At 41.8% G+C, this 22,912-nt stretch overlaps 1 protein-coding gene across 1 annotated transcript in view; it reads left to right on the top strand.

Annotated features, from left to right (window-relative positions):
* The window catches only part of PPARGC1A (PPARG coactivator 1 alpha), a 174,318-nt gene that overhangs the window by 125,543 nt on the left and 25,863 nt on the right, over positions 1-22,912 (top strand). Inside the window, exons 6-8 of the mRNA XM_058193525.1 lie at positions 1,391-1,423; positions 3,991-4,036; positions 4,149-4,222. Of these exons, the coding sequence (XP_058049508.1) occupies positions 1,391-1,423; positions 3,991-4,036; positions 4,149-4,222 (153 nt within the window). The remainder of the gene's footprint in view (positions 1-1,390; positions 1,424-3,990; positions 4,037-4,148; positions 4,223-22,912) is intronic.

Here is a 22,912-nt window from a genome sequence, read left to right on the forward strand (position 1 = left end):
GTGAAAGATCGTTGTTTATAAGGTCGTAATTGGCTTTCTTGAAGTTGTAGTTGGGAGTTCTGGTGTTATGACGAATTAAGTATGGACGTATATTGAGACGAAAATCAATCATGCAGTGGTCACTGTTTGAAAAAGGTTCTTTAATTTGTATACCGTAAATTGAGTTTGGATTGTTGCAGATTGTTGTATTATGGCTATTATTTTTATTATTTTTATTTATTATTTAAGATTTCACCTCCAATTTGATTCACAGTCTGGGACTAATAAAAACTTAACAGTTCAAATCCTAACCAAGGACCTAAGAGCTGTTAAGGTAACGTCTGAATATATAGGCAATTCCAAGTAAGGCGTTTTTTGGGTTTTTTTTGCAAAGTCAAAATATTCAGGTCTCATAAATTCAAAATTTCCAGGAATCTAAGCAATCCTTTAAGTATTGCTCTAAGTCCTCCTATTACTATTAGTACAACCATTTGTTCCTTCTTCCACAGTCACTCCACTTCTGTTGTTGTTGTTGTTGTTGTTTTGTTGCCATTGTTGGTTTCACAGTTTGCCAGATTTGTAGACTGTATTTGGGCATTTTTCTCCACCCAGTGAGTGTTTCTCAAGAAGCTGGGATGGGCAAATATTGTTGCGTGATGGTGTTAAACCATCATTCGGAGCATGTAAACCACCATTTCCCAACCGTAGCAACTTGGAGACCCTAGCAGGGCATATCAGATCTGGGCTTCAGAAATCTGGAGAATCTTTATGTCAGTGTTCCAAGGAACACCCCCAACGAAATAAAGCTCTGAGGTTTGAGGTTCCTCAAAGTTCCAATTTATTAGAGATGTCATGTTGGCAAAGCTGGGAAAACCTGAAACTGAAAGCTTCCAGGTTTTCCACATCCAGTTGACAGTTCACAGCCCGGCCCCAACACCCACAAGTTCATCACATTGTCCAATCAACTCTTCACACTCAATTGGAAACAGTCTTCAGGCAGTCTCCATCAGACGCTGGATGTCCTTGAATACGGAATGTTGTTATGACTAACTTTCTACCGCTCCAACAACAACCCTCTCCCAACTTCTCCAGCTACAATATGTGGCAGTTAAGAAGCAAAAAGAAAATTGCCTTCCAAAACTGACCCTTTAGTTGGAAAAAGAAAAAGTTTTTCAACTCATTTTCCTAACTTCAGGATAGTGGTCATTCAGGATTGCTGAAGCACACATCTGATAACCAACCTTAGAGGAAATGTCCTAGAATCGAACTGGAATCCGCTTTTACAGGCTTAAATTATTGCTGTGTTGATGGGCAAAGAAATGTCCATGAAATGAATTCCCTTGTTGATAGAAGGCAAGAGAGAATTACGTTTTTTAAAATATTTTAATTATTGTATTTCTGTGTCGTTTAGAGAACGAATGTTATGGGGCACCTGCTAAGCAGAGTAAGTATTTACTAATCTACTGGCTTCATTTACTTCACAAAGTATCCTCTCTCCTGAATTCTACTTGGTTTGGGAAAACTGTTGGTAGATGTTTTAAAAATACATGTTTCCCCAAAAAGAAGACCCAACCAGAAAATAAGTCCTAGCGTGATTTTTCAGGATGCTCGTAATATAAGACCTACCTAAAATAAGCCCCACTTAAGATTGTCAGCCAGATGGATGCATTTAGTACCGTTTTTCCCCTAAAATAAGATCTAACCAGAAAATAAGCCCTTTTGGAGCAAAAATTTATATACGACCCGGTCTTATTTTTAGGGAAACATAATACTAGGGAAAAGTCATGAAGCTGGAACCAATATTCTCCCAAAAGGTGAACACTGCTATATCCGGAGGCTTCATTTAAGGACAGGACAAAAGAGGAGGGAAGGAATGGAGAGGATTTTCTTCATTGATCCCAGGCCCAAAATAAATCAATAGTTCTGATCCTATATGTTTATCGAAGCCCAATGACTAAATGCCAATGTTGAATTTCTCAAGCCGGCTCTACTCGCTGGGGAATGAACCAAAATCAATCGGACATTCATAGAATTACATTCTGGATGGAAAAATCTTCTTACTCTTAATGGACCCTCTGCAGAAGATTTGACTCAGGAATGTTTTCATGCATTCGTGTCCTTTCCCCTCCCCCAAATCCTAAATACATCAAGCAGAGACATCAGTGAGGAAGGAGGAACCCATGATTACTATAGGTAGAACTTTGCAATGTTTTCTTAGCCGCAGTAGAATAAGCGCAGTAGGAATCATCTACCTCCAATCTACAACACACATTCTTTTAATAGTTCCAAGAAGGCTCCACATGCATTTGCACTATTCAGGTGGCCCTAAGGACACATATAAACCTCCAAGTGGCCTCAACGACTCTCTAAAAAGGATGCAAATGACCAGCTTGTCTGAAAGGAGTATAAACCCTTCCCTTCCCCACCATCCAGTCCAGATAGATAGATAGATAGATAGATAGATAGATAGATAGATAGATAGATAGATAGATATGAGTAGATAGATATAGATATATAGATATAGATAAGATAGGTAGGTAGATAGATAGATAGATAGATACATAGATAGATATGAGTAGATATAGATATATAGATATAGATAAGATAGGTAGATAGTTAGATACACACACACATACATACACACACAGATGCATACACACACACATATACACAATACACAGATATATATACACAATACACATATATATATATACAATACACATACAGAGAGAGATAGAGAGAGAGAGATAAGTAGAGATACCTATCATCGTTCAGGTGTGCATTTTAGAGTACAATTGACCTAAATCGTTTTGCAATGAAAGATCCTGTTGTTAAAGGAACGGTGGTTTTTTTTAGGTGTAATATATCTGTGTGCCAGAGCGAATACAAGGAGTCCTCGACTTAAAACAGGTCAGTGAGTGACCGTTTGAAGTTACAACAACACTGAAAAAAAGTGTCTTACGACTGTTTTTCCACGCTTATACGGCCATCGAAGTTATCTCCATGGTCAGGTGATCCAAAATTCAAATGCTTGGCAACTGGCAGGTCCTTATGACAGTTGCAGGATGTTCTGGGGGGGACAAGCAAAGTCAAGTGGGGGACTCCGGATTGACTTAACAACCGTGTTACTGACTTTAACAGATGCTCCACTTCAGCGAACCGTTCAGAGAGAAAAGTCGTAAAACGGGGCAACATTCACTTAACAAACGTTTCACTTAGCAACCTAAATTTCGGGCTCCGTTGCGGTCGTACCTCGAGGACTACCTGCGTAGCACGAGTTGTGCGGCCTGCTTCTGGAAACGCCTTGCTCATGTGCTTCTATTTGTTGGGTTTGAATTACAAACGCTGACGATTTCTTCGCCCCAAAAGAAGAACCTTCAGCAGACATGGAGGAATGAATGAAGGCAGGATGTAGGCAGCAAACCTTATACTGATGGTGTTACCTAGTTGGGTAACGAAACATCAGCGAGAAAGCAGCCGAGCTGAGAGAGCACCAAGGTGTTCCTACATTGTGTCATTTCTTTGGCGAAAGAAGAACTGAAAGGCTCAGCTTTGTTTTCGGCTTACAACCACAACGTGAGCCCAGAATTTCTGTCGCTAAGTAAGACGCCTATTAGGGGAGATTTGCCACCATTGCTTAAGTCGAAGGTTGTTAAATGAATCTGACAATTGCTGGTCGGAAGGTCGCAAAAAGAGACCATCCCCGGGAAGCCGCAACCGTCACAAATATGAGCCAGTTGCCAAGCGTCCGAATTTGGTCCACGGGGATGTGGCGTGTAAGTATGAAACGAGGGCAGAAGTCACTGTTTCTCCAGTGCCGCCGTAGCTTCGAACAGTCATTAAGTGAGCCGTTTTAAATCGAGGACTACCTACATATTGTGCTCGGACAAAATTCCACGCCTCCCCATCAATGAAGCTCAGGTGCTGCTGTGCAGTTTTCTATTATTATTATTTTTTTTTGCATCTATTTCATGTTCTTTTTCCCTCTCTCTTTTCCCAACCGCCTTTCAGCCAAATCAATGAATTTATCGCTTCCTTTGACGCCCGAGTCGCCAAAGTAAGTATCAAGAATTGTAAATATTTCTAAGAGGGCGGGGGGGTTTTCACACCTAATTTGGCTACAGCAACTCCATTTCAGCTTGTTTTTATAAATGTGGCTTGTCTTCCAGTGATCCGAAGGGTTCTCCATTTGAGAAGAAGACTATGGAAGAAACTTTGAACGCTGAACTCTGTGGAACTGCAGGTGAGAAATACTTTTTCTCTGCCTTGGCCGGAGTGTTTTTACGGACGGCTTGACGTGATGAAGCCCCGCAGCGATGCGTTATGGCCACCTTGTAAGAAATTAACTTGGATAGCCTGGAAGAATAACTTTTCCCTCCAGCACAATTCTCGGCTTTAAAAGGGACAATTCCCTTGCTTGACTAGACTAGGCTAGAATATGAAAGAATAGCATATAGAATATGGAGTGGAGTGGAGTAGAGTAGGGTAGAGTAGAATATAGAGTGGAGTGAGTCAAGTCGAGTCGAGTAGAATATAGAGTGGAGTGCAGAATAGAATAGAGTATAATATAGAGTGGAGTGGAGTGGAGTAGAGTAGAGTAGAGCAGAGTAGAATGTGGAGTGGAGTAGAATAGAATGTGGAGTGGAGTAGAGTAGAATGTGGAGTAGAGTAGAGTAGAGTAGAGTGGAGTAGAGTAGAATATAGAGTGGAGTGGAGTGGAGAGTAGATAGAGTAGAATATAGAGTGGAGTAGAGTAGTGTAGAGTAGAATAGAATGTGGAGTGGATAGAGTAGAGTAGAGTAGAATATAGCATGGAGTGGAGAGTAGATAGAGTAGAATATAAAGTGGAGTAGAGTAGTTTAGAGTAGAGTAGTGTAGAGCAGAGTAGAGTAGAGTAGAATATAGAATGGAGTGGAGTGGAGTATAGAAGAATAGAATATGGAATGGAATAAAACGGAACAGAACAGAACAAAACAGATATAGATAAATAGAACAGAACAGAACAGAACAGAACAGAATAGAATAGAATAGAATAGAATAGAAATAGAAATAGAAATAGGATTCTTTATTGGCCAAGTGTGATTGGACACACAAGGAATTTGTCTTCGGTGCATAAGCTCTCATTGTACATAAAAGATATAAGTGATAAATCATGATCATAGTCATCCTGAAAATACATTCTTCATAAATCATAAGTTACACCACTTAGTAATAGCCATAGGATACTAAATAAACAATCAATATAAATCGTACTAGGAAACTAAATAAACCAAAATAAATTGTACAGCTACAAAGCAACAAAGTTATAGTCGTACGTGGAGAAGGAGGTAGGTAACAGGAAAGATGAGAAGAAGAATATTAATACAGTCTTACTAAATAGTTTGACAATGTTGTGGGAATTAGCTGTTTAGCAGAGTGATGGTATTGGGTGGAAAAAAACTGTTCTTGTGTCTAGTTGTTCTGGTGTGCAGTGCCCTGTAGCATTGTTTTGAGGGTAGAAGTTGAAACAATTTATGTCCAGGATCTGAGGGGTCTGTAGAGTGGTGCAGTGGCCTAGGCGTGGAGCTCTCGACTCACAATCAGGAGACTGTGAGTTCGATCCTAGGTAGAGGCAGGTATTTCTCTCTCTGGGCACAATGAGAAAACATCTGCTGAACAAAACTCCGCATTGGTGACATGAAAAGCATCCGGCCAGTCAACATTCAGCTCCATTCTCCACTCCGCAAGGGATTAGGGGGGTCATTAAAAGATGATGATGATGGTGGTGGTGGTGATATGAGGTGTAACATGATGGGGGGGGGGAAAGGAATGAGATCATTTTAACGGTAATGGGTTTCGGGCTCCCTGACAGCTTTGCGATGGCAAAAAATATTTTCGTGGAGTTTTCCTTCGTTGTCCTTTTTTGGGACTCTTCCGCCTAAGTCTCCACGCGCATGTTGGACAACATGGATAGGGAGGATCCATTTGTGTGATGAGCCATCACGGGTTACTGGTGACCAACTTTGGATTTTGATGCTTTGGGCTCTTTGGTGCGTCAGAAACTGAGATAGAAACTGTATATTCTAGGCATATGTACCTACAGGTGATCCTCGACTCACGAGAGTTAATTTAATGACAGTCCAAAGTTATAACGGCCCTGCAAAATGTGACTTAGGATCATTTTCCACACTTACGACCGTTAAGTACAGCATCCCCAAGGTCACGCGATCAAAATTCAGAGGCTTGGCCACCGACCCATCTTTATGACGGTGGAAGCATTCCCTGGGGTCACGCGATCCCCTTTTTGTGACCTTCAGAGTCCAAGGGGGAAGCCAGCTTCACTTAACAACCGTGTCACTCACTTAACAACTGCGGCAAGAAAGATCGTAACACGGGGCAAAAGTCACTTGAGAATGTCTCACTTAACCACCAGGAGTTTGGGGCTCCATTGTGGTCGTACGTCGAGGACTTACCGGTACAAAGTTGAAAGTTTTCAGTGAATTGAAAAATAGATTTGAGGAGTTCTTAACCTGACAATAACTATCCCGTTAAGGCCTAAATCCTGTGTTGAAACCAGAAGCATCCATGGGAGACAGGAGTAGCACAGATTCCAGATGGGGACCACAATCCTTGAGCCAAATTCTAACCTCTTGCTATGCGCATTGTAACTGAGAGCGGGGTGACTTCAGAGATACTCTGCGGGTTTTCTTGGTAGTAGTTCTATTGTCTTATTCATCATGGCTAACATCAAAGGATAGTGTCTATTCACCTTCCTTCCTTCCTTCCTTCCTTCCTTCCTTCCTTCCTTCCTTCCTTCCTTCCTTCCTTCCTTCATCCTTCCTTCCTTACTTTCTCCTTCCTTCCCCTCTCTGTCCTTCCTTCCTCTCTCCTTCCTTCCTCCTTCCTTCCTTCCTCCTTCGTTCCTCTTTCTTTGCTTCCTTCCTCTTTCCTTCCTTCCTCTCTTCTTCCTTCCTCCTTCCTTCCTCTCTCCTTCCTTCCTCCTTCCTTCCTCCTTCCTTCCTTCCTTCCTCCTTCGTTCCTCTTTCTTTGCTTCCTTCCTCTTTCCTTCCTTCCTCTCTTCTTCCTTCCTCCTTCCTTCCTCTCTCCTTCCTTCCTCCTTCCTTCCTCTTTCCTTCCTTCCTCTCTCCTTCCTTCCTCTCTTCTTCCTTCCTCCTTCCTTCCTCTCTCCTTCTTTCCTCCTTCCTTCCTCTTTCCTTCCTCTCTGCTTCCTGCCTACCTTCCTTTCTTTCTCTTTCCTTCCTTCCTTCCTTCTTTCCTTCCTTCCTGCCTGTCTTCCTTCCTTTCTCCTCCCTTCCTCCTTCCTCTCTCCTTTCTCCTTTCTTCCCCTCTCCTTCCTTCCTTCCTTCCTTCCTGCCTCCCTTCCCACGTCAATGTATGTATATTAGGATCTATTTGCAGGTTTGAGGTGGCAAATCGAAAGCTCTATTTTTTTTCTTTCAGGAGTGTTTTTCTTCCATCTGTGTTTTGCAGGTGGAGAAGTTTTCCCGAATGAGGCTGTTATTTCTTTCTTTCTTTTTGTAGCTTTCAGTTATTTTTAAGCCAAGGGGTATATTTTAACAATGTTCTCCTGGCTTACCTAGGTCCAGGTAAATATGCCCCAATGCTGCACGTTTTACATCCCTTCCTCACCTCTGCGGCTTCTCTTAAGAAGATGCTGCTAGTCCGATTATACAGCTGCTTCCCTCCCTCCATTTGCAAAAGCAAATGTCTTGGGTGACTCCCACTTTAACTGAAGAGCAACAAACACACACAACACACACACACACACACACCAACCCGACCAAAATTAGTTTTGACAAATGACAGAGGTCACAGGTGCCCCGTGCAAATCCAAATTACAGCTGCAAAGCTCTCTTGCGTCTTCAGATTGTGTCGTTCGGGTGCTACCGTGGCTCTATTTATAACAGTTTAAATAGCAGTTGCCTTGATCTCCGGCTTGAACTGAAAAGGCCATTAGCCAGCCTGCTCTGCTCATGCCATCAAAGCCCAAACTATGATAAATATAAATAGAAACTTCTGTGATTTTGCCTCTCTCTCTCTCTCTCATTTTCTCTCTCTCTTTCTCTCTCTCTCTCTCTCTCCCCCCCTTTCTCTCATTTTCTCTCTCTCTTTCTCTCTCTCTCTCTTTCTCTGTCCCTTGCTCTCATTTTCTCTCTCTCTTTCTCTCTCTCTCTCTTTCTCTGTCCCTTGCTCTCATTTTTTCTCTTTCTCTCTCTCTCTCTCTTTCTGTCTCCCTTTCTCTCTTTCTCCCCCTTGCTCACTCTCTCTTTCTCCTTCTCTCTCTCTCTCTCTCCCCCTCCTCCATTGCTTTCAGTTTTGTAACACAAATGCAGAGCCTCTTCTTTCTGCATGTATGTTGTGGATGAACATCGGTAAGCGGAGGGGGCAAATTCTGCGGTGTTGTTAAAAAAGTTTGCGAGAACCTCTGCCCTGGTGTGTTATCCCGAATGGCCGAATCCGTTCCTGTCTCAAAGACGTTAATAGAATAGAATAGAATTTTTATTGGCCAAGTGTGATTGGACACACAAGGAATTTGTCTTGGTGCATATGCTCTCAGTGTACATAAAAGAAAAGATACCTTCATCAAGGTACAACATTTACAACACAATTGATGGTCAATATATCAATATAAATCATAAGGATTGCCAGCAACAAGTTATAGTCATACAGTCATAAGTGGAAAGAGATTGGTGATGGGAACTATGAAACGATTAATAGTAGTGCAGATTCAGTAAATAGTCTGACAGTGTTGAGGGAATTATTTGTTTAGCAGAGTGATGGCCTTCGGGAAAAAACTGTTCTTGTGTCTAGTTGTTCTGGTGTGCAGTGCTCTATAGCGTCGTTTTGAGGGTAGGAGTTGAAACAGTTTATGTCCAGGATGCGAGGGGTCTGTAAATATTTTCACGGCCCTCTTCTTGATTCGTGCAGTATACAGGTCCTCAGTGGAAGGCAGGTTGGTAGCAATTATTTTTTCTGCAGTTCTAATTATCCTCTGAAGTCTGTGTTTTTCTTGTTGGGTTGCAGAACCGAACCAGACAGTTATAGAGGTGCAAATGACAGACTCAATCATTCCTCTGTAGAACTTTAAGGTGAACCTTTGACAATGGAAAAGTTGGTGAAGGGAGAACCAAGTATAGGAAAGAGGCAGGGCTTAGAAAGGGTCAGTTCAACAGGCGCGACTGCAAGAGAAGATATATATATATTTTTTAGATGGATTTGAAAAAGTCTGTGTAACTTGCAAGCCTTCCCTACCCACATGCATAACAGCTCCCTGTTTAACAGGGAAAATAAATCATCTGAAACTATTCATCATAACAGGAGTTGATTGCTAGTCAATTTCCCCCCCCTCAAAATGTCTTTTTCTTTTTTTACTTGTTAGCGTGTGAGATTGTTTAAAGTTTCTCGCGAAAAGAACCGCAACTAAAACATCGGTCTTTCTGCCCTAGGAAACATTGCATATAACACACATACACACACCCCTCTGACATTTCAGTTTAAATATACCCCCAATCCATCCTTGGTTGTTGACACAGGCTTTTAATCTTTCAGCTCCTGTGTTTTTTTTTAACTTGCTGATGGGTACAGCAGAGTTCCTTTGGAAAGACAAGGTAGAGGCTACAAAAATGACTGAAGACCAAGTCACGCTCCGTATATTTTGTTTTACTTTTGTTTTTTTGGCTGGGAGATGTTCCCACACAGGTTGCTCCTATGCTGTTGACCCCATCTCAATGGGCTGAACGCAATGCCTTTCCATGCCATGGTTGCCCTTTAATTTGTGGGTTCTCATCTTCGGTTTACTACATTTTGAAACGAGCTATCCTGAAGTCCAAATCAAGGAAGGCATTTTTGACCAGGCTTGTAGACTTTGGGCCATGAATGGCTTCTAGAGCAGGGGTCTCCAACCATGGCAACATTAAGACTTGTGGACCTCAACTCCTAGAATTTCTCATCCAGCTTTGCTGGCTGAGGAACTCTGTGAGTTGAAGTCCACAAGTCTTAAAGTTGCCATGGTTGGAGACCCCTGTTCTAGAGAAGCTTTCTAAGTTTTTGAAGGGTTTTATTTGTTTGCTTGTTTGTTTCTTCAATTTCGGTGGCCGCCCATCTCAGTCAGTGACTGAAGATGAAAGGAAAAAGGCTAGTTTTGAGGTAGAATACGCTTTGCTCAGATTTACGCTACGTCTGCTCCAGGAAGAAATGAGAAAATTACAGTTTAGAATAGAATAGAATAACAGAGTTGGAAGGGACTTTGGAGGTCTTCTAGTCCAACCCCCTGCTCAGGCAGGAAACCCTACACCGTTTCAGACAAATGGTTATCCAACATCTTCTAAAAAATTTCCAGTGTGGAGCATTTACAACTTCTGTAGGCAACTTCTGTTCCACTGATTTAATTGTTCTAACTGTCAGGAAGTTTCTCCTTAGTTCTAAGTTGCTTCTGTCCTTGATTAGTTTCCATCCATTGCTTCTTGTCCTACCCTCAGGTGCTTTGGAGAATAGCTTGACTCCCTCTTCTTTGGGGCAGCCCCTCAAATATTGGAAGACTGCTATCATGTCTCCTCTGGTTCTTCTTTTCATTAAACTGGACATACCCAGTTCCTGCAACCGTTCTTCATATGTTTTAGCCTCCAGTCCCCTAATCATCTTTGTTACTCTTCTCTGCACTCTTTCTAGAGTCTCAGCATCTTTTTTACATCGTGGCGACCAAAACTGGATGCAGGATTCCAAGTGTGGCCTTACCAAGGCCTTATAAAGTGGCACTAACACTTCACGGGATCTTGATTCTATCGCTCTGTTTATGCAGCCCAGAACTGTGTTGGCTTTTCTGGCAGCTGCTGCACACAACTGGCTCACATTTAAATGGCTGTCAACCAGGACTCCAAGATCCCTCTCATAGTTACTACTATTTAGTAAAGTCGGTTATTGTCTTCCCTTAGCATGGACTAACAATCTAAATTTGCATAAGCCTAGTGTTACATTCCACAACATGCATTTCTTCTTGAAAAGTCATGCAGTGTTGTCAGAATTACCAAAATGGGAATGTTCTCCGAAAACATCCAGGATGTTTTTAAGACTGGACAGTTTTGGTAACGAAACACCAAAGCCTGCCTAAGAGAAATATTTGTGCATGTGTGAGGGTCCTTTTGGCCCTGCTCTTGTGCTGAAAAACAGGTGGCGCTTCCTTGATTCATACATAATTGCCTTAAATGAAAGACAATTCAGAAAGCAATGCTGGTTGGATCCAGACTGAATCGCACCCAGAAATGATGTACTGAAGTCAGCGCAGGAACTTTTCCTTGATTTAACTGGGTGCAGTGGGGAAATCTTAAATTTTTAAATGTTTAAATTTTAAATCTGGTTTTAAATGGGTTTTATTATTTATATCTCTATTTTAAATATTCGGCCTATGTAATAAGTTTTTTAAATTAATGTTTTACCCTGTATATATATATGTGTGTTTTTTATATGGCTGTAAACCGCCCTGAGTCCCTAGGGAGATAGGGCGGTATAAAAGTGTGAATAATAAATAAATAAATAAATAAATCTAAATTTCTTTCCTACCGGTTCTGCAGGCGTGGCTTGGTGGGCGTGGCTTGGTGGGGGTGTCATGTGACTGGGTGGGCGTGGCTATGTGACTGGGGGATCAAAAGACAAAAACTCACTAAGAATATCCTGCTGGAGGAGGGGTTGGACTAGATGACCTCCAGGTCCCTTCCAGCCCTGGGTTATCCTCTGAAGCTGCATCTAGTGCCAAGTTTGTAGTCCTTCCTTCCTCTCCTTTTCCCTCCCTCTTTCTTTCTTTCTTTCTTTCTTTCTTTCTTTCTTTCTTTCTTTCTTTCTTTCTTTCTTTCTTTCTCCTTCCTTCCTTCCTTCCTTCCTTCCTCTCTCTCTCTCTTAAACACCCCCCCCCATTTTTTGCCTAGCAGGCTTCAACTTTTAAAAAATGCTTTTAGAAGTTAAAAAAAAAGAGGCTGTGAGGATCAGGCAGCTCAGCTGGGATCCTCGGAGCCTTGTTTTAACCCTTTAAAAGCATTTTTTCTACAACCTCTTCGGCTGAAGAGGTTGTAAAAAAAATGCTTTTAAAAGTTAAAAAAAAGAGGCTCTGACAATCACGTGGCTCAGCTGGGCATGGGGGGGGGCAGGAATTTTTGCTACCGGTTCTCCGAACCACCACCCACCATCGCTACCGGATCATGCGATCCGGTCTGAACCGGGAGCGTTTCACCCCTGGCGTGAGAACTTCGGATACAACTTTGTATTCCGACACGATCTCTATTGCAAGTTTATTTTTAAAAAACAAATAATCAGGTTCTTTTTTTAAAAAAATTGTATACCTTGCTTCAAAACAGTCGCAAGACGCCAAGCAATGATTTATATCTATTCAGATCCCACAAGTATACACATTAAATTAAATATTGATAAGCCTTTTTAAAAAAATGCTCCAAAATAAAGGTATCCCGCTTTGGCAACATAGCAAATATATTATTATTATTATTATTATTATTATTATTATTATTATTATTATTATTATTATTATTATTATTATTATTATTTTGTTTATTTCTTTACAAAATGTTTAGGTTCCTTCTGGAACCAAATTCTCCCGGGATACTTACAAAAAGGAAGCTGACCTTTAGGTGTTTCTTGCTAGGGTGCTGTAAGCAGAATTTGGTCTTGGAGTTTTCAGATGCGCCACAAAACTCCAAAAAAAGCTGAGAATATTTAGTTTTAGCTACCAAAAGCCTACAAAAATTTCTGTCTCTTTTTCTCACATCTGTGCTGCCTTATCTACAAAATCTGTCTTCTGATAGGAGAGCAAGAACTGTTGGCAGGAATTTTAACCAGAGGGACTACTATCTGATAAATTATTAGATAGATAGATAGATAGATAGATAGATAGATAGATAGATAGATAGATAGATAGATAGATAGATAGAGACAGACAGACAGACAGACAGACAGACAGATAGATAGATAATAGATAGATAGATAGATAGATAGATAGATAGATAATAGATAGATAGATAGATAGATAATAGATAGATAGATAGATAGATAGATAGATAGATAGATAGATGATAGATAGATAGATAGATAGATAATAGATAGATAGATAGATAGATAGATAGATAGATAGATAGATAGATAGATAATAGATAGATAGATAGATAGATAGATAGATAGATAGATAGATAGATAGATAATAGATAGATAGATAGATAGATAGATAGATAGATAGATAGATAGATAGAGACAGACAAACAGACAGACAGACTGACAGATAGATAGATAGATAGATAATAGATAGATAGATAGATAGATAGATAGATAGATAGATAGATAGATAGATAGATAGATAATAGATAGATAGATAGATAGATAGATAGATAGATAGATAATAGATAGATAATAGATAGATAGATAGATAGATAGATAGATAGATGAATGAATAGATAGATGAATGATAGATGAATGATAGATAGATAGATAGATAGATAGATAGATGAATGAATAGATAGATAGATAGATAGATGAATAGATAGATAGATAGATAGAGACAGACAGACAGACAGATAGATGATAGATAGAATGATAGATAGATGAATGAATAGATAGATGAATGAATAGATAGATAGATGAATGAATGATAGATGAATGATAGATAGATGATAGATAGATGAATGAATGATAGATGAATGAATAGATAGATAGATAGATAGATCCAGAGGTCTATATTTGTTCTCTGCTTTAGTGACAAGAAGATTAAACTGACTCTTTGACAGACGTGTTTTTTTTTTATTATTATATGATGGCTCTTTAATTTTATTATCCGTTCAGAGCGCTTCAGCTGTTGTTTTGTGTCCTATGGAAACCCTGCTGGGTTTTTTCCCCACTGAATCAGGCCATTATCTTGTGTTCAGTGCTTTAAGTGGCTTTAAATAATGATTCTCTGCATAATCTCATTTCCAAAAGTCTTCAGATATAAACGAATCTGTTGTGTGTGGGTGGGTTTGGTGTGAGTGTGTGTGTGTTTTAATTTTAAATAATAATGCGGATATTGTAGTCTGCTTTTCAAAACGCTTGACAGATTCGCTTTTTCTGGAGTTCACGAGTATGTATATCGGCAGGTGAGATGAATTATTAGATGGCTGAAGATTAACACTGAAGTTCTATCGGTTGGACGTGACATGCGATGCGATTAATCAGGACAAGGATTGGTAGATATTCTACAGGGAAACCGGGTCGCATTTACTGAAACCAGGGATGAAATCCAGCAGGTTCCGACAGGTTCTGGAGAACTGGTAGCAGAAATTTTGAGCAGTTCGGAGAACCGGCAAATACCACCTCTGGCTGATCCTAGAGTGGGGTGGGAATGGAGATTTTACAATATCCATCCCCTGGAGTGGGGAGGGAATGGGGATTTTGCAGTATCCTTCCCCTGGAGTGGGGAGGGAATGGGGATTTTGCAGTATCCTTCCCCTGGAGTGGGGAGGGAATGGGGATTTTGCAGTATCCTTCCCCTGGAGTGGGGTGGGACAGGGGATTTTGCAGTATCCTTCCCCTGGAGTGGGGTGGGAATGGGGATTTTGCAGTATCCTTCCCCTGGAGTGGGGTGGGAATGGGGATTTTGCAGTATCCTTCCCCTGGAGTGGGAAGGGAATGGAGATTTTGCAGTATCCTTCCCGTGGAGTGGGGTGGGAATGGGGATTTTTTAGTATCGTTCCCCTGCAGTGGGGTGGGAATGGGGATTTTGCAGTATCCTTCCCCTGGAGTGGGGAGGGAATGGGGATTTTGCAGTATCCTTCCCCTGGAGTGGGTTGGGAATGGGGATTTTGCAGTATCCTTCCCCTGGAGTGGGGAGGGAATGGAGATTTTGCAGTATCCTTCCCCTGGAGTGGGGAGGGAATGGAGATTTTGCAGTATCCTTCCCCTGCCATGCCCACCAAGCCACACCCACAGAACCGGTAGTAAAAAAAATTGGATTTCACCACTGACTGAAGCATGTTCGAATCTCTAGTTAATCTCTAACTTGTGATATTTATTGTGGTTGATGAGACAGACTTGAGAGGGGTCTGTAACAACTCTCCACAGACAGCTCATTGCCGGACAATTTGCCATGGCCAACTCACCGTGGGACACCTTGCCGTAGGAGAAGAGTTACCCTAATATCAAAGCAAAAAAACGGTGGAATATTATCGTTAAAGGATGCCAAAGAAAGGACAGAATGACATCTGAATGACAAACATTGAAATAGGTTTTTAAAAAAAACTATTTTAAGTAATTCCATTGAATCGTTGAAATCTCCCGCGGTGAATTGGCCATGGCGAGTTGACTGTAGCCACTTGAGTATGGCCAGTTCAGCCATCCCGAATCTGAGTGACTTAGGGGTCAATGGTTTTACCGTAGGACACCAAAATAACAAGTCCAGAATTGCCCGGGAGCTTGTTTCTGGGTAAATTCTGTCCATCGGGCTAAATTTCACAGCCAGATCAAACAAGGCAGCCAATATTGTAATGTCCATATGTCGTGTATGTATGTGGGCTATCGCATTGACATGGAGATTGAATTTTGGATCATGAATTTAAATTTGAGAAATGAAATATTTATTTGGGATAAGCACCCAGTCCTTGACTTACGATCGCAGTTGATCCCAAAATTTCTGTTACTACGGGAGACATTGGTTAAGCGAGCGTTGCCCCGTCTTACTTTCTTGCCTCGGTCACTAAGTGAATCACTGCAGTTGATAAGTGAGTCACCCCATTGTTAATTGAATCAGGCTTCCCCATTGACTTGGCTTGTCAGAAGGTCACAAAAGTTGATCATATGACCCTGGGACCCTGCAACCGTCATAAATATGAATCCGTTGCCAAGCGTCTTAATTTTGATCACATAACCATGGGGAGGCTGGAAAGATCGTAACAGAAAATCAGTCATAAGTTCACTTTTTTCTCTGCTTTTCAAAGTTGTGACTTTGAATGGTCGCTAAATGGACTGTTGTAAGTCGAGAACCATCTGTAATGTGTCGTACTCTAGGTCCGAGGCACTTAACACCCATTAGACAAGATTGGAAAGCCATTTCTTGGTATTCAAAGAAGCTGGATTATACCCAGTGAAGTGTTTTATCATCTCATCTCTCCCATTTGAACATGTTATGGCCGGCCGGCGGCCAGTGGAACTGGCAGCAAAGTCAGACAGTGAGGAAGTTGGGGAGGAACCTGGGCCAGTCCTGGGGACTGGGGAAAGCTCGGACGAGGGGTCTGCATCGGAGGCCGAGAGGGAGATAGACAGCAGCGAGGCAGAGGAACAGCTGGAGCCTGTTCCCAGTGTGCGCATGAGCAGAGCTGCCAGAAGACAAGAACAACTGAGAAAGCAGGGTCGACTTGGGAGTAAAGCCCCACCTTGCAGGTGATTGGCCCCTCCCATAGGAAACAAAAGAGGAGCGAACGGGGAGGGGGCTTTTGCAGGAAACAATTTGTTCCTTCGATCGTTTCAAGGGTGGAAAGTTCTGTTCGTGACTCTTAAGAGACTCTGTGCCAAGTTTTGCCTTACTCTGCGTTTGGAAACAAGTTATGTGGCAGCTCGCCAAACGAGATAAGGTGTGTTGATAAATATTCTTTTGAAAAACTGTTTGGACAGTTTTGCTGACTGTGAATGAACGTAATTCACAGTCATGTAAACAAAAGGGGTTTTTCCTGGACCAGTTCCTGCTTCCTGCTTTTTAAGGGAGCCTAGGTCAGAACAGAACTACCTGCTGGATCTCAGGTGACTTCTCTTCTCTCTTTCCAAAGACACATCTTCCCTTGGCTGCTGAGGCAGAAAGTCTGAAACCCAAAGCTTCCACTGACATGTGAAATGAACTTTGGAACTTTTTCAGTGGAGGCCTAAGGAACAACCACACACAATCTGGTTAGACTGTTTATGTCAGTGGTTCTCAACCTTTATAGGCTGCAACCCCTTTAATACAATTCCCCACGATGTGGCGACCCCTTTAATACAATTCCCCATGATGTGGCGACCCCAACCATAAAATTATTTTCGTTTTGAATTTATCGCACCTGAAGCCATATTGGCTAATGATCTGAACTGCTTGCGATTGTCTTGAGGACGGAGGCATTAAAGCGGAGACTCCTCCCCTCTTAAGTTTATCGCGCCTGAAGCCAGATTAGGCTAGCGATTGGGAGTGATTGCAGCTGGCTTGAGAGGGAGACATCAGAGCAAAGATTTCTCTCTTTTTTAATTCATCGCGCCTGAAGCCGAATTCGGCTAGCGATTTGAAGAGCCTGCAGCTGGCTTGTGGAGTCAACCATTGGAGCGCGATTCTTCGACTCGCAAGTATACTTCCCATATTTCCAATGGTCTTAGGCAACCCCTGGCAAATTGTCATTCGACCCCCAACGGGGTCCCGACCCACAGGTTGAGAACCGCTGGTTTATATCATGTCATAAATTGGTGCTCTCATTTGTGCTGGACTTCCAGGATAGCAACAGCACTAGCACTTAGACCAGGGGTCTGCAACCTTAAATACTCAAAAGAGCCATTTGGACCCATTTCCCCACAGAAAAAGAAAACACCGGGAGCCACAAAACCTGGGTGGGCGTGGCCAACTCGATGTCACTCACTTCCACCAGTCACATGACGCCCCCCTCCTAGCCACGCCTACCCAGCTGGTCATTAGGGCAGAGAACCAGTTGTTAAAAAACGCAGGGGTTCGGGAGAACCTCTAGCTAAGATTCTGTACAGTTCAGAGAATCCCCAAATCCCACTTGTGACTGGTCCCGCCCACCCAGCCCCACCCCTCCCAGGAGTCCCCACGCGGCCCGTTTTGGATGCAGGGAAGTGCAGGATGTGCACGGAGGCTCCAGGCGGGCAAAAAACGGGCCTACCAGAAGTTCAGGAAGGCTCCAGAGGCCCTCTAGAGCAGGGGTCTCCAACCTTGGTCCCTTTAAGACTTGTGGACTTCAACTCCCACAAGTCTTAAAGGGACCAAGGTGTTGAAGTCCACAAGGGACCAAGGTTGGAGACTCCTGCTCTAGAGCCTGGGACGGCTGTTTTCGCCCTCCTGGAGGCTCAAAGAAAGCCTGCAGAGCCCGGGGAGGGGAAAAACGCTCCTCCCTCCACCGCCATGGTGCAGGAGGCTGACTAGGCCACGCCCACCATGGCCACGCCCACCAAGCAACGGGGCAGAAAACCCCTTGCTAAAATTTCTCCAGCCCACTCCGGACCCCTTTCAAGTTTGCCGTGCCAAAATGCGTGCAGCGTGATGCAGAGGTCCTTGTTTTATTATGGAGCACATTTCAATGCAGTAATCATAAATATTGCTAAGGTTCTGTGCTCCGTTGAAATATGACCTATATACTCTTGATTGTTTGCGTTGCGTGATTTGTCTGACACCCATTACATTCCGGGTAATAGGAGCCATTTGTTCCTTCACACACCAGGCCCATTTGACAAAAGGAAAATAGACGGCAATAAAAAAGCGATCCTCGGAATTACATTCTGCACACTGCCCGCACTGCTGAGAGTTTGTGTAAGTGTGTTAACAATGCGCCCGAGCTGCCTCTTGTCAGCTTTCAACCTGTAATGGCCATCTGTCCTTCCATAAATCTGCCAAACTCCCGGAAGTTCAAGAGAGAGCAACGAGTATACCTTGCACTCTTATCCATGCAAAAACGTGTAAGTTTGCTGATGGAGGGAGGGAAGGGGAGAGGAAAAAACCAGCCAGCGTGAAATAAATCCGAAAAGGCCCAGAATGTTTTAGCACTATTGATTTAGGATCGTGCCACGAGATGGAACTCAAGATTGCTGTGATTAGAGGGAAGGCAAAACAGAACTACGACTCGTTGTGAATAAAGAGAAGATTAATTTTCTTCCAAGTTTCGATCCCAGGAAAGTGGAAAGAAGGGAATGAGAGAGAGAGAGAGAGAGAGAGAGAGAGAGAATACCTTATTTACAACTTCTTTTGCCATGCAATATTATCATGTGATAAAATTATCAGGTGACAAAAATATTACCGTGTGATAAAAGGGACGCGGTGGTTCAGTGGCTAGGATGCTGAGCTTGTCGATCGAAAGGTCGGTAGTTCAGCGGTTCGAATCCCTAGTTCCGTGTAATGGAGTGAGCTCCCGTTACTTGTCCAGGTTTCTGCCAACCTAGCAGTTCGAAAGCAGGTAAAAAACGCAAGTAGAGAAATAGGGACCACCTTTGGTGGGAAGGTCACAGCGTTCCGTGCGCCTTTGGCATTGAGTCATGCCGGCCACATGACCACGGAGACGTCTTTAGACAGCGCTGATTCTTCAGCTTGGAAACGGAGATGAGCACCGCCCCCTAGAGTCGGGAACGACTAGCACATATGTTCAAGGGGAACCTTTAGTTTATCTATTATCATGTGAGTTTTGCCTATTCCCATTTTCCTTTTTTTTTTCCCCTTCTTTTTTTAGGGGAAAGTTGAACTCAAGTCTTGCTGACTCTGTAAATACAGTAAGTTCAGGTTGAGATTTTTTGTCAAGAGTATACGACTGGTTCTTTTCTCGTGACTTTCCATTTTCAAGTTCTTAATTTCGCTTACAGCTCTGGTGTTATCTGCTAGTCCTTCAATCCAACAGTTGACCTTGTTTGGAGAACTATAACAGAAGCATAAAATCCTCAAGCTGTCTGGTACAAAAAAATAAAGCAGGGATAGAGGTCAAAAGTGCTACGAATTTATTTCATGCTACCTATGTACAAGAATCTTATCTACTAATGGTCAAGGCAAATTGGTGCTAGATAAGAATCAACAGAATTCACAGGGGGCTGGACTTGGCTCTCTTGAGACTCCAAACTAATGACGTGTTTGACCCTGACTTCAGCTCAGCCTGGTCTTCTCCTACAAAAATACAGTTTTTGTCATTCCACTCTCAAATACGAATTTAACAGAAACCTCTCTTCGAGACCTTTAGGGGAGATCATATGTCATATGGAAGGCTGTACCTTAAGTTAAAAGGTTCCTTCAAACAGAAAGCAGAAATTGGTGACAAAGTTCTAATTTGAAAGTTTTTCTTATTGCGCTATTTGTCTCTTTGCGTGACATGCCAGATGGATGGATGGATGGATGGATACAGTGGTGGAATTCAGCCAGTTCGCACCACTTCGGGAGAACCTTTGTGAGCAGTTTGGTGAACTGCTTGTGGAAGAAATCATTAGGGCAGAGAACCAGTTGTTAAATTATTAGAATCCCACCATTGAATAGATAGATAGATAGATAGATAGATAGATAGATAGATAGATAGATAGATAGATAGATAGATAGATAGATAGATAGATAGATAGATACTGTAGATAGATAGATAGATAGATAGATAGATAGATAGATAGATAGATAGATAGATAGATAGATAGATAGATAGATAGATAGATACCGTGTTTCCCTGAAAATAAGCCCTCCCCTGAAAATAAGCCCTCCCCAAATATATTTAAACACATGCGCAGCCGGTCCCCGCCATTTCCTCTGGTTAGGGTTAGGGGACAGAGCTGGAAATCAGATAAGACAGCAAGAGGAGCCCTGTCTTGCTCCACGCACCCCAAAATAATAAGACCTCCCTAAAAATAAGGCCAAGTGCTTATTTCGAGGTTCAAAAAATATAAGACAGGGTCTTATTTTCAGGGAAATATGGTAGATGATACTTACAGACAGAGACATAGAGAAAGAGAGAAAGAGAGAGAGTGAAAGAATAGAATAGAATAGAATAGAATAGAATTTTATTGGCCAAGTGTGATTGGACACACAAGGAATTTGTCTTGGTGCATATGCTCTCAGTGTACATAAAAGAAAAGATACGTTCATCAAGGTACGACATTTACAACACAATTGATGGTCAATATATCAATATAAATCATAAGGATTGCCAGCAACAAGTTATAGTCATACAGTCATAAGTGGAAAGAGATTGGTGATGGGAACTATGAAACGATTAATAGTAGTGCAGATTCAGTAAATAGTCTGACAGTGTTGAGGGAATTATTTGTTTAGCAGAGTGATGGCCTTCGGGAAAAAACTGTTCTTGTGTCTAGTTGTTCTGGTGTGCAGTGCTCTATAGCGTCGTTTTGAGGGTAGGAGTTGAAACAGTTTATGTCCAGGATGCGAGGGATCTGCAAATATTTTCCCAGCCCTCTTTTTGACTCGTGCAGTATACAGGTCCTCAATGGAAGGCAGGTTGGTAGCAATTATTTTTTCTGCAGTTCTAATTATCCTCTGAAGTCTGTGTTTTTCTTGTTGGGTTGCAGAACCGAACCAGACAGTTATAGAGGTGCAAATGACAGACTCAATAATTCCTCTGTAGAGAATAGCGAGAGAGATAGATAAATGGATGGATAGGGTAGAATGGAATGGAATGGAATGGAATAGAATAGAATAGATTTTTTTTTTAATTGGCCAAGTGTGATGGGACACACAAGGAATTTGTCTTGGTGCATACGCTCTCAGTGTACATAAAAGAAAAGATACCTTCATGAAGAATTCTAAGGTACAACCCTTACAACACTTAATGATAGTCATAGGCTACAAAAAGCAACCAGGAAACAAATCAATATAAATTGTAAGGATACAAGCAACAAAGTTACAGTCATACAGTCATAAGTGGAAGGAGATTGGTGATGAAACGATGAGAAGTTTAATAGTAGTGCAGACTTAGTAACTAGTTTGACAGTGTTGATGGGATTAATTTTTTAGCAGAGTGATGGTGTTCGGGAAGAAACCGTTCTTGTGTCTAGTTGTTCTAGTGTGCAGTGCTCTATAGCCTCGTTTTGAGGGTAGGAGTTGAAACAGTTTGTGTCCAGGATGTGAGGTATCTGTAAATATTTTTGCAGCCCTCTTTTTGACTTATGCAGTATACAGGTTCTCAATGGAAGAGAGAGAGACGGATAGGATAGATAGATAGACAGCCAGACAAGTAAAGATGGATGGATGATAGATAGATAGATAGATAGATAGATAGATAGATAGATAGATAGATAGATAGATAGATAGATAGATAGATAGATAGATAGATAGATAGATGGATGGATGGATGGATAGGAGAGATGATATAGAAGCATTCAAAAGCCTTCTATATATAAAAGCATTCTATTTTAGGAATTTATTTTGGCGCTACAGTTCTGCGGTTAAAAGGGGGCTCAGCGGTAAAAGATGCTGGGCTTGTCAGCTGGAGATCTGACAGCCTGGATTCGAGACCCAAGCTCCGTGCAACAGGGTAAGTTCCTGTTCTGGGCTCAGCTCCCGCCCACCTAAGCAGTTCAAAAGCATGCAGATGCGACTAGATAAATAGACACCACTTTGGTGGGAAGGTAACAGCTTTCTGTGCACCCTTGGCATATAGCCATGCTGGCCACGTGACCACAAAAATGTTTATTTATTTATTTATTTATTTATTTTGTCACAACAATATACGTAGGCATCATACAAAAAGATTATATAGTATATAAACATATATATGAGTAAATATTAGGAGGTATAAGCATATATATATATATATATAGGAAGAAGAAAAGAAAAACAATAGGACAGGAACGGTAGGCACATTTGTATGCACGCCTCTTATGGTCCTCTTAGAAATGGGGTGAGGTCAATAGTAGAAAGTTTTTGGTTAAAGCTTTTAGGATTATGGGAAGAGACCATAGAGTCAGGTAAAGTATTCCAAGCACTGATGATTCTGTTACAGAAGTCATATTTTCTGCAATCTAGATTAAAGCGGTTGACATTAAGTTTAAATCTATTGGTTGCTCTTGTATTATTGCAATTAAAGCTGAAGTAGTCTTTAACAGGAAGGACATTACAATAGATGATTCTATGAGTTAAACTTAGGTCTTGTCGAAGGCGACGGAGTTCCAAGTTTTCTAAGCCTAGGATTTCAAGTCTGGTGGGATAAGGTATTTTGTTGTTTTCAGAGGAATGGAGAACTCTTCT

This window comes from Ahaetulla prasina, chromosome 8 (assembly GCF_028640845.1).
Source record: "Ahaetulla prasina isolate Xishuangbanna chromosome 8, ASM2864084v1, whole genome shotgun sequence".
In the NCBI taxonomy this organism is placed as follows: Eukaryota; Metazoa; Chordata; class Lepidosauria; order Squamata; family Colubridae; genus Ahaetulla; species Ahaetulla prasina.